Source organism: Musa acuminata, chromosome BXJ2-5 (genome assembly GCF_036884655.1).
Source record: "Musa acuminata AAA Group cultivar baxijiao chromosome BXJ2-5, Cavendish_Baxijiao_AAA, whole genome shotgun sequence".
Taxonomy (NCBI): Eukaryota; Viridiplantae; Streptophyta; class Magnoliopsida; order Zingiberales; family Musaceae; genus Musa; species Musa acuminata.
Window position 1 is genome coordinate 47,804,032 of NC_088342.1, and position 12,595 is coordinate 47,816,626.

At 41.3% G+C, this 12,595-nt stretch overlaps 2 protein-coding genes and 1 pseudogene across 2 annotated transcripts; 1 reads left to right on the forward strand and 2 right to left on the reverse strand.

Annotated features, from left to right (window-relative positions):
• Nucleotides 1–2,221: 2,221 nt before the first annotated feature.
• On the forward strand, nucleotides 2,222–5,225 carry LOC103986107 (probable protein S-acyltransferase 16). Its single transcript, XM_009403994.3, has 7 exons — nucleotides 2,222–2,815; nucleotides 3,881–3,973; nucleotides 4,048–4,149; nucleotides 4,242–4,319; nucleotides 4,392–4,490; nucleotides 4,566–4,661; nucleotides 4,770–5,225. The coding sequence occupies exons 1-7, from the start codon at nucleotides 2,549–2,551 to the stop codon at nucleotides 4,878–4,880; spliced, it is 846 nt and encodes a 281-aa protein (XP_009402269.2). The 5' UTR covers nucleotides 2,222–2,548; the 3' UTR covers nucleotides 4,881–5,225.
• Nucleotides 5,226–5,740: 515 nt separating this feature from the next.
• Nucleotides 5,741–6,985, reverse strand: LOC135611628 (xyloglucan galactosyltransferase KATAMARI1 homolog). The gene has a single exon (XM_065107263.1). It carries the CDS (start codon nucleotides 6,968–6,970, stop codon nucleotides 5,741–5,743), a length of 1,230 nt encoding a protein of 409 aa, XP_064963335.1. The 5' UTR covers nucleotides 6,971–6,985.
• Nucleotides 6,986–10,189: 3,204 nt separating this feature from the next.
• On the reverse strand, nucleotides 10,190–11,135 carry LOC135586169 (protein INVOLVED IN DE NOVO 2-like; annotated as a pseudogene).
• Nucleotides 11,136–12,595: the final 1,460 nt, after the last annotated feature.

Here is a 12,595-nt window from a genome sequence, read left to right on the forward strand (position 1 = left end):
TTCCTTCAACTAAAAAGTACAAGTAGTTGGTGCATTATCGATTTCATACAATAAAAGCAATTTTATCGAGTAGCGGTGGTCACATATGTCATAAGAAGGTTGGTGGGAGTAGATATCCTCCTTTACGTAGCCTATATTGCTATGCAAAGGTTTGTGCCGATGAAGCGAGAGTTGAGGAGCCTTTCTTATTTGTTGGAACATCATGATCAATCTCAAGTATGGCAAAGGTTGTTTGGAGAAGCACTCTTTCTCTTCGAGTTAGCTTGCCATGGCGTTGATGGCCATCAAGATACAAGTGATTCAGCCTTTGGAGTAAATAGCCAAAGAAATAGATTGAAGATTAAAATATATTTTTATTTTACTAAATGATGTATATGATGTGAGATTTATTATTTTATATAATAATATAATATAGTAAGTAGTAATCAATCTGGATATGTATGTAAGTATAAAAATTATAATTATAGTGTAATATACTTAATATTAAATCAAATAATTATATATTTGATTTGAGTCAAACAGTAAACTAATCAAGTCAATAAAAACATTTGTTGTTGGAATGCAACGGGTTACTGATCTTGCATTATCTATTGCGGGTGTTCCTCAACTAGCATAGGAGCTATGACGATCTTCTCTCGACACATCTTTCACGATAAAATAATATTATCATCTAACGCCCACCTATGTCCTACTGCAAGTTATCGTCGTAATCTGTTTGTACTAAATCCCACCATCATACCTTTCATCCACCGTGACATCCATCAACCCCTTCTCGGTTTCCTCTTCTCTATGGATTCCTTCTATGATGCCCCCCTTCATCATGTCACCACCGATCTCTTTTCTCTCGCATCATGACCCAAGGTCGCTAATGTCCTTTCCATGATTGATGGCTCGTTTCATGCAACCATCCAATAAAATCGCATCCACCTTAGTCTTACATCCACCATTACATATAACGACTTCTCCGCCCTCTCATTAAGCAACCAGGACATAGCACAAATATCGATGCTTATACCACACAATGCATCATCGTTATGCTCAACAACAATTACTGCAGGCAACGATGTAACCAATGAACCCCTCTACCATCGAGGGGGTTGATCATCACAGTGCCCAAAACATCGCGACCAAAGCCACATACCCTTGTAGGGTTGTTGCCTCCTTTATCGCCACCCTCAAGAGAGTCAATAAATATAATATTACCATGATATATATAGCTATTGCATGTAGCATCGTTGCCTGCACATCCTCTACCCACAATAAGGCCAACAACGTAGGTAGGTTACAACCTTTAACAATGCTGTCGTGGACAACAAGTTACCAATATAGCCTATTGATCAAGATTTGACAATAACCTTCCGTCCACAATTTTATTTGTGGGCAAAAAAACCTTCGATCATTTGTAAGCAGATGGTTAGGATGGATAGGATAAACAAAATAACTCATATCATACTTAGCAAGTGAAGGGTCATAACACAAAATGGTTAGGGTTGTTGCCTCCTTTATCGCCACCTTCAAGAGAGTCGACAAATACAATATTACCATAATATATGCAGCTATTACATGTAGCATTGTTGCCCACACATCCCCTATCCACAATAAGGCCAACAACTTAGGTAGGTTACAATCTTTGACAATGCTGTCGTCGACAACAAGTTACTAATATAGCCTATCGATCAAGATTTGACAACCTCCTTCCGTCCAGAAGGGCCATAACACAAAATAGATCTAAGGTATTTATTTTTAAAATAAACTTCGATACCTGTTGTAAGTATATTTAATATCATAATATAAAAGTAATACCAATATATCAAATATAGGATACGTAACTTTCAATGTTATTCAGAATAATTTTTTTGATTTGTAAACATACCATCATTTAATGTGAAGGAAATAATAATACTAATCCACGATACTAATCTACGAGAGGAGAATCAAACTCGTCTTATCTTCTCTTTTTATTCTTTATATTTAGGGATAAAAAATAAATCTATAATATTTTTTTATATATATAATTTCTATCGATATATTTAGGAAAGTAATAAGAAGAGTCTTTAAATTATCTCATTAAAAAAAATAATACGATAATTATATTTTTTATTTTTATTGATTGATAATTCAAATCAGAATTCAGATGACATAATATTTGATATTTCGGATTATCTTTTATTTTTGTGAGAAAATTGATCGTAGAGGTGTGAGTATTAGAAAGAGAGAGAGAGAGAGAGAGAGAGAGAGAGAGAGGAGAACGGAGGAAGTTCGAGAAGGCTTCCGCTACAGCAAAAGGCAAAAGCCCTGCCTACCAAACACACGTTGGGAAGGAAACGGCGGAGTCGCCGTCGTTCTAACGGCGCCGGCGCCTCCGCCTCCGCCACCTGTCACCGATGGCTTCTTCCCTCTCATCTAACTGCAGATATTAGTAGACGCCAAGCGCACGCCCAGATCTGTACTCTCTTCTACTTCCTCTTCTTCTTCGTCTCCCTAACCCTAGTAGAAGAAGAAGAAGGCGAAGGGGTATAAACTCTAGTAGAGGGAGAGGGATAGAAGGATGCGCGGTTACGTGACGCTGCCGATTGTGATCGTGCTCGCGGCGATCGTGTACATCTACTGCACCACCGTGTTCGTGGTGATCGACGGGTGGCTCGGGCTGTCCACGGCGGCCGGGATCGCTAACGCCGGCGCGCTCACGGCGCTTACCCTGATGGCGGTGGTCACCTATGGGATGGCCGTCTTCAAGGACCCTGGTAGCGTCCCGGCCTCCTTCGCACCGGATATCGAGGACCCCGAGAGTCCCATCCACGAGATCAAGAGGAAGGTACCCATCTTCCCTGGTGCTCCTCGAGTATTGCTGATATTCCTGTGGTTTAATAGTTATTGTTATTTATTTCGGTCAAAAGCCATGGGTTCGTTTGGATGATCTGATGGATCTGAGCTCAATGTGGCAATAAAGATGATGTCTTTTATTGTGACTTGAAGAAGGGATGTCCGATCTATTCTTATTTGGTTACAAAAAATAAAAAAGGTTTCTTTGATCATTTTCCATATGCTATTTATTGTCGATAGAGTTATTATTGACCTTTGAGCGTTCCTTAGTTGTTGATAATTTTGTAACTGTTTAGATTCATCAACTCGGTCAAGGTTCATTCCGAAGAGAGAAACTTAGAAATTACATCTTTGGTATATTAGATATCGGTATTTTGGTGTGACCTTTTGCTTTGCCCGGATTATCCTCGTGATCTTCTATTTTGGGCCACTTATGTTTTAGTTTCTGGATGGAGCAGTTCAAAGTGTTTTGAGTTATTATTATCTTCTTAAATGGATTAGTTGATTCACTCCGTAGATGTCAGATACAGACTATCAGAGAATAGATCCAGTATGATGAATAGAATAAGATCTGAGTCATCCAATTGAAAACAAGTATTAATGCCATTGTGATATAAAAGAACAAAATTCATAGAATAAGATCCAGTTTCTCTATGCTTCTTTTGGTTCGCCGAATTGGTACACTATTATGTACAATATTACAGTTGTGCTTTGGATAGGTTTAACTTCCTACAGGTATATTGCTGAGAGATGAATTTTCTGCCCACAATTTCTTGAGGTTTGACTGGAAAGAACATTGGAGACCCAAAACATTATATCAGAATATGATAAAAAGATATTTGATTGCTCTTAAGTCCTGACTGCTGTTGTTGTCCTCGTTAGAGTTCAATAGCCTGGGCGGATCCATGTAGCTGGTCCCAAATTATCACGGCCATATGATGTTGTTATTATCAGAAACTTTTCTAAGCTACAAGTTTGGTATTTGCGTTCCAAAAGGAAGAAGTTAATTATCAGGTTAGTGATATATGTTCCAGCATTTGATATCGCTATTTTTCAGGGCGGCGATTTGAGATACTGCCAGAAGTGTTCACATTATAAGCCCCCACGTGCGCATCATTGTCGAATTTGTAAAAGATGTGTTTTAAGAATGGTATGTTGACTGTTTTGTCGTTTCACATTTTAAAACTTTGTTTGCTTTTGACTATTACTCTTTACTGTTTTCAGGATCACCACTGTGTCTGGATAAACAACTGTGTAGGGCATGAAAATTATAAGATCTTCTTTGTTTTTGTGCTGTTTGGTGTGTCTGCCTGTATCCATTCAATGGTATAACATTCATTTCGTTTATGTTATTAGTGAACATGGAACTTATCGGTGGTCAGAATGACAAAAGGTTTACATCGTTTATGCTTTTATAGGTTCTTCTTATTTCTAGTGCTTCTCATGCTCTTCAAAAAGATCAACAGCAGAATGGTGAATCTTTCAATAAATCTTATGTGAGTGACTTGTAACTACCTAACACACTGTTCCGTAAGAGAGATGACTTAGTTTTTGGATCAATTTGACAGATCCTTTGTGGGACTCTGCTGTGTCCTTTAACTGTCGCATTAAGCATCCTTTTGGGTTGGCACATTTACCTTATCCTGCATAACAAGACCACAATCGAGGTATGAAGGTTCTCATTTTTTTGAAATAATTAATGATCTTATAGGGCACTTGATTTCATTTTGCTTCTTCTGCAGTACCATGAAGGGGTAAGAGCGATGTGGCTTGCAGAAAAAGTAGGAAATGTTTATCGACATCCATATGACATTGGTTTCTACGAAAATCTAGTCTCGGTAAGGGGGATGTTTCTTGCTTAATGTTGCAGTCGCTCTTTCTTCGTTTCAGCGGCTTTGAGAATTTTTCGGAACTCGATATATGTTGATTTCAGTTCCTGCCCACAGGTGCTAGGACCAAACTTCTTCTGTTGGTTCTGTCCAGTATCAACGAATGTAGGTTCTGGTCTCCGGTTCCGGACTGCATATGACATTCCGACATCCAGATCACCAATTTGATATAAACACGGCAAAGATATGCAAAGTCCTAAAGATAGAAAAATGTCAAGAGCTAGCTAGATGGCAATGGCATGGGAACTCTCATTGGTGCTGCCGGTCTAAAGTTATCCGGCAGGGTTCCAACTTTCAGGTTACAGGTGTGAGAGGAATGCGAGCAGGTTATGCTTCCAGTAAATCATGGGATTTGTAATCCTATGTTGTGCACAGACCATAATAAGATGTATAATGCTGTAATTTAGTATATTTGTGTTCTTCCTCAGGTAGTAAGTAGTACGGAAACTCCTACTGATCCATAAGGCTGTAAACTGTGCAGTTGCTGATTAATGCTAACATCTCCTTTTGCAATTTTACATGGTTCTTTACTTTGACATACTGCAACTTGTCTCACTCATGATGGGGGGGGAAGATGGCATTTTCAGTAATTTTCCAGAGTCAGTTTCCAGTGTCTCAATTTTACATTATTTTTCATCATCATCATCATCATCATATGTTGACCTGCTGTTGACTAATACTCCGAAGGAAATTGCAGGGGCAGCTCTTGTCGGGTTTGCTCTGCAAGCCTAATTCCATCTCGGATCTGGATTCGGATCCAGATCCGAAACGAGTCACTCCGCCCCCGCTTTCTCCAATATCAATTAAGTGTTTTTTTTCTCCTTTTTTTTTAAATAATCAATATAGGAATAGTCTAATACATTTTTCCTTTTTTTTGTGGTCAATATAAGAAATAAGATCAAAATTGTAAATGATGCCATCATCGGCAACCGAAATATATAAGTTAAACCTGAATGAATCCCCAGATTCATCACAGATCTCATGTGCGTGCAATGTCCAGCATCGGTATCACACTGTGATGACATGTGTTACTGAGTTGTTCTGTTGAAGAAATGATCCCACTCGTGTTCTCCCCCTCTTCCCGTCAGTGCGTACTTCCAACTCTCCTGTTCGCTGAAATCTGGAACTCTTCCGCCCTTTATATCCTTCACCCTCTGAATCACTCCCTCCACGGTCACATCGAAGGCATCGTTCGTCGTCTCCAGTCTGGTCCTGGGATCTGCGTAAACCAACCTCGGTATCATCCTTATCACCTCTTCTCTCATAGCCATCACATCCTTCTTCCCAAATCTCTCCAACACCTCCTCTATCCTCACCTTCCCATCTCTCACCTCATCCTCCGATATCAACACCGAGTACTCGCTGTGGTTCCTCGGCAGGTGCCACACGTACTGCGCGTAAGCCGACCCCGGGTGGAAGAACACCGGCACGCACCCTGCGACCATCGCATCGAACGTCGACCTCCTCGTGTAGGAGTCCCCTTGCGGCTGCAGGCAGAAGATCGATCGCTGGAACATCCCCATGACGCTGCTCGGCGAGTGGCACTTGCTCCGCCCTTTGTCGCATTCCAACAACTTGCACCGCCGAGACTGCCGGCACTGGCCGATGATCTCGTTGCGAATCGAATCTGTTATGTTCGGCCGTGGGGCGCCCGCGAAGGAGAACAGCCAAGGCCTTCTGATCCTCCTCATCCTCTCTTGCCATTGCTGCACCTCGCTGTCTTTGGAAGGGTGGAAATAGGTGGGATACGGTATTCCGAAATCGTTTTTGTGCCAAGGACTGGATTCGATTACTAGCACGGTCATGTTCTTGCCCTCTGGAATCACCAACAGCTTGCTTCCCCAGTCGTCTTCGTCGTCCGTCAACCTTCTGAAGTCCCATGTGATCCTCCCCGCCACCATGAAATGGTCCCTTCCGCCCATCGTCGACCACTCGGGCCTCGACTTCAGCCACCTGATCAGGTCCCTCGATGTGGCGTCACGCACCGAAGTGTTGTAACCCCACAGGTAGCGGCCGATGTCGAGGCCGGCGTAGAAGGGGACGAAGATGGCCGAGGCCAGGGAGGAGTTGGTGGTCAGGCACTCGTACTGCTTCATTCGGTTGTGGAAGATGAGCTCGAGAGCGAACTGGTTGGTGGCGTACCACTCGGCGCCGTAGAAGACCCCTTCGGCGTTGTTGAGCCGGGGACCCAGCCCGGCGTTTGACACGAAGGGGCACATGTCGGTCCACTTGCTAAGCGTGCGGCAGCTGCTGATCATGTCGGAGTTGAACCGTCCCGGCAGGTCGTGGACGTAGATGTATCGCCCAGAGCATCGATCGACGACCAGCGGCGGCGGCGGCGAGCCCATGGACGGGGAAGCCATGGGCGTGATCATCACCTCCGGCGTTACTGCGCGATGCTTATACCCGAGATTGAATATGAAGGTAAAAGAAATGATGATCAATACGGCGCAAGAAACGGGGATGGCGCACCACAAGCGTTTCCTGGCGTTGCCTCCGTTGCGTCTGTTGCCGAGTGTTGCCATGGTCGACTGTAGGACCGAGCAGCGTCTCCTCACAGAGGATCGTGCGCTGATCGCCGAGGAAGGCTCACCAAATACGTGCGTGCAGCAAATCTTCTTCGGAGGAAGGGGGGATGACGCTTTCAGATACTCAGAATCGGACAATATATAGACTCCGTAATTCACTGAACTATTGTAACTTGGGTTTGGACAAGAAGGGCAGCGTCCCATTCTTTGACAACCTACTTAACACTTTCTTCCCTGATAACCAGCGCCGACGGTAGCTCGTTGTGACTCTCCAGTCTTGGATGGCGATTCTTTTGGTAGGGAGTATTCTTTTGGAGGAAGGGGAGGATGAGAGGACCCCACGCCGGAAGCAACCTTCCCCGGAGTCGGCAACGAGAGCGAGTGGCCGTCATCGAGAAGGAAGACTTCCGCGCTCATCGAGTCAGAGTCACCGTCACCTCGGCGGCGACGGCTTTTGCGACCCAGACCCGAACGTACGCCATCCTCATGCTTGATCTTTGGCATGAGAAACATCAGGCAACGGTGACATGGTGTTGGAGATATACTGGATGGATCACTATCTGCTATCACGGCAAGCAATCTCCCCTGTGACACACTCTTTGCATGATACTCTTTGATTCGCACAAAGAGTAGGAAGCTTTCCGAGCACTACTTACTAGCGGACGTAGCCATCCTAAACGATGTGTGTTTCCTGGCTACAACTTAGGATCGAACGTACGTACATAGGTTTACATGAAGGTAACTGAAGTCACATATGCTCCAAGTCAGCACCCACATCAGCACCAAGTAAACTCTCATGTCGGTGTCACATTGGCTCTATATCATTGACCCAATGGAGATCACGGTAAGTAGTTTTACTAAGGTCAAACACCCTTTCCACTAAATAAGGACAATGCCATGTAATTGGCGCTGGCGCGACGTTAGAAGGAGGACTATGATACACAGTAGAATCAATTTACTCTCTTCTTAGTATTGTTGGGAAAAACATGTGAAAGCGGAATATTCTTTTCCCTCTTTGTGTATCAAAATGAGTTCCTCATCAAAATACCAACTTGATATACAAATGAAAATATCAACCAGCACAACATAAACAATAGAGCAAAAATCAATCACACGGTAAGACCAAATCTTTTAACGTGGAAAACCCAATGTGGGAAAAACCACGGGACCGTAGTTCACCTCAAACTTCCACTATCAATAATAAAGATAATAGGTTTACAATATGTCTTCTCTAGAGTAATCAGAGGATCGCAATAATATCAAGATCATAGATCTTGGATCAAGAATAGCATATCATCATCACATAGGATGGATCTTCTCGTAAGAGAATTCTAAGTCTCACAAAGTGAATATCGCAGGAAAGTACCTTAGAGAGGGTAAACTGCAAATCAATGCCGCACGCCACACGCTGCACGCTGCAATATGATCTATTTTCCTCACCTTCTCTCTTCTCTTTTTAATTTCTTTCGTTTGTTGATTTGGGCTCAATAGACCCAATTGTCCAAACCTACATATGGGCTGGACCCAACAAGTATAAGCAATTAGGAGTCTCTCTTCAACCATCGTGGATGATTTACTATACCGGAGGGTGTCTGTCACTCAGATGGCCATTTCTGCTGAGCATTTCACGGTCTCACCCAACAGGTTCAACCATTAACAAGAAGAATACAAATAGTCATTCCATTTCTCCCTCCCTCGATTAGCTTAGCTCAGCTGGTAACCCTATAGAACATCTTTGTTTGTCAACGACCTCCCATGACTTCTTTGCCTCTACACGAGCAAAAGCCAAGTGTGGTAAGGAACTCTCGATCAATCTATAGCGTATGCGGCCTTGTTAGTAAAAAACGTCTCTTAGTATCCTGATACATATATTTTTCCGGATGGAGGCATAGCAGCAAGTGCCTAATATAGTCGTCTTCTCGGTTAAATCATCTCTTATTATTCTACCTATTTCGAGAAAAAAACATACACACATGTGGCCTTGACCTAAGTATCTCTTAATGCTTAATGCACTCTGTCTTGATACAAGTATGCCAAGTGTCTGATCAAAGTATCTCTTGATGATATCCAATGCGTACATATTGAACAATACAAAGTATTTGATGCAACATCCTCAACCAAAGCATCTCTTCATCTCGAATAGAAACATTAAGAATGTCCCGTGCATCCTCCTTAACCAAAACATCTCTTGTTTAATGGTCCGAGGGGGTCGGTTAGACATCCCATTGGACCAACCCAAGATGGGACCTAGAATTCTTCTTTGGTGGCACGTGTTTACGAAAGAGAAGGTCGATGTCGAGGGGGAATGCCCAACTCAACCCCTTCTGAAGCCTAAGTTAATTTTAAAAGGATTTGAGAGTATTTTGTCGGTGTTCGAGGTCCGATCTCTTGGCATTAGCTAGGGGGTCGATTTTAATACATGTTTTCGGGGGTTGAATCTATACGATTAGTTAATGGCCGTCGATGTCTCGAACGGCCCGTCCATACACTCCGCACAGTTTCATGTTATGCAGCACCATCTTGCATACCCTTGGGCAACATAGGATACGACCGCTTTGAGCTCGTACCGTGTGAGTACATCCTATTTGGTTCATGATGATACGTTGGGTCGAAGTATTACGCGTGGCTCGAGCTACCACATCAACCCGAGGTGTCTGCCAACTGGAAGGTGCTAGAATATTCTCTATCAATACTATTTTGACTTGAATTTCTTATATTGCATAGATAGTATCAAAATGCTAGAAATAACGAGAGTATCATGAAATACTTGACCATCTCGAAGAATCGATAAACGTGATGATGAAGGATGAAGCCATGGATGATGCATCGGACAAAACGTCAAATAAAGAATCCTATAAGGAATGTCATAGGAGATACGCGATAACGTTGAGACATGCCGATTTAAACTGTCCACATAGGGAGCATCAGATAGAGGAGGCGCATGAGACATTAGGATGTGCCGACTTGAATTGCTCGTGTAGGGAGTAATGCGCAAGAGGATTGCAGTGTTTCAACTTGAACTTTTTGCATTGCATAGAAAATATTGTATGCTAGAAATAACGAGGTTAGATGCGAACCTTCATTATAAGATTGGAGCAACGAGTCTCTCTGTTCCATCATGTTATCTAGCGACAGTGAGGTTTCGTTGTATTTACATTCCAGTTCTTGTAAGTGCTTGCTTTTCACCTCAATCTGGCTTGCCAAGTTTGCCACAAGCCTATCTGTTCTGCTGGACTCTTCGGCTGCAACATCCCCTGCTCTTGCAACCCAACCACAGATGTTTGAGCCGCGAAATCTGTTGTCTAACCAGTCCCTCTTTCCACGGCGATCGGCTTCGAAATGATTCTCGAATGCCATGGCATCTCTAAAACCAGTCCAATCTTTGGCAAAGTCCACAACAGCATATCCTGTGTGTCCTCTGAAGTTCCACAGAGGATGATGTGCTTTCAACGGATTAAACGGGGAAAGCTGCTGCTTCAGTCTGCTGCTTCCACTTTCACCTATACACCGCCCGTTCTTGAACTCGGTTAGGATGTTAGCTACGACACCCATCCAGGGCCAAACAAACAGCTCTTCCGATTGGCTTTTGGAGCTGCTCGGCTGAAGGACCATCGGCCGGGTGGAAGATGTCGCATTGCTCAAAAATTTTGCCATGGCACGATGCTTCGCCTTCACTTTTCCGCTCCTTTTGGATGCACCTAACGCGGTTGCATGCTGAAGCAACTCGTCTCTGTAGGCGTACTCCCATCTTCTTTTTGCCCACACAAAAGGGACATCGACAAGTGTTATCCGTCTTTCTAACTTTGTATCGTCCTGCTTCAAAACGACGATAAATTTTTTCCTCGTATGCGTCGATCTCTGAGTCATTTATCTCAGACTCTGAACTCTGATCCATCGAGTCTACAAGGAACTGACAAAAAATCAATCAATTACTAGAAAAAAATATAAACTACCCAAAGTTATGGATATGTCAAACCATCGATTGCCTTGAGCACCTAATGCACTCGCATTCATCCACCAAACGATCCAATGAGTAAACAGTAGTCAAGTGAAGTCAGGAATGGAATGTATGATCACAAAACAAAACAAAGCAAAGCAAAGCAAACGATATTATCACAAACAACACGAAAATCATATCAGAGATCATCGAATGAAAGAAGATGACAGTAGTAATAACAGAAGGTGTCGAAATAGAAAATAATGGACCATTTCAGTGAATTAGTAAAGAAAGCTCATTTCACACTCTCCTGGAATGGAGAGATCTTGATCTTCTCCCATGAAATAGAGAACAATAGCAAACACAGATTCGATTCCTCCGATTCAGACAAATTCGATTGCCAAATCAAATAAGACCCACACTAATTTGATAAGGTAAGTATTTAACCCATTAAATGCTAGGCATAATAATTTATAAGGGCCTTCAAATTACTTCTTTTCCTCTTTATGAATTTAAGGCAGATAAAATCTTATATTTAATTGTTAAAACGAAATGATACATATTCCAACCCTTCTTTTCCTCCTATTCGATTATTATAACATAATGATAGAGATTTCAACCTTATATTATTCTAACAAGATATATATATATATATATATATATATATATATATATATATATATATATATATATATATATATATATATATATATATAAGCTTATTTCACACACAATACAATATTATGATGATACACTCTTTCCTAATAATAGTTAGACGGAGGATTTATCTATGTGTGGTGTTTGATCACTCTTAATATCTCCGAAACTAATTGGCCCTATTGGTTCTGCCTTCTCTTGTCATAAAAATTATTTTTTTCATTCATTTATGTATATATTCAAAAAAAATTACATGATAAAAATATTACGATAGACTATGCTCGGAAACTATAGCTCGTTTCATATGGGAGCTTACACTTGCAACTTAAATCACTCACCATAATCACATATAATAATAATAGTATTAATAGTATTAATAGTATGTATCATATCATCAATCTTTGTGTTAAATACCATTTAAACTTAAAAATCATTAATCATATTTAAATTATCATAACTTTAAAAAATATTTTAAATTTATAAATAATAAATCCATGAAGTGTTAGCTCATCTATAAATTTTAATTGAATTGAACCTAATATGTTTTCAATTAGATTCCAACAAATTGACTTCAAGTCCACTTAAAATTGATAAAAAAAAAAATATGTTAAGCTATATAATTAAGTAATTGATTTAATAATTGATAAAATAAATATTCAACCCATTCAACGTTAGACATAATGAGTATAAGAGCTTAAATTGTAGCTCCTTCACTTCCAACATGGATCACTCAACATAATCATATGTCTTATTGTAATAAT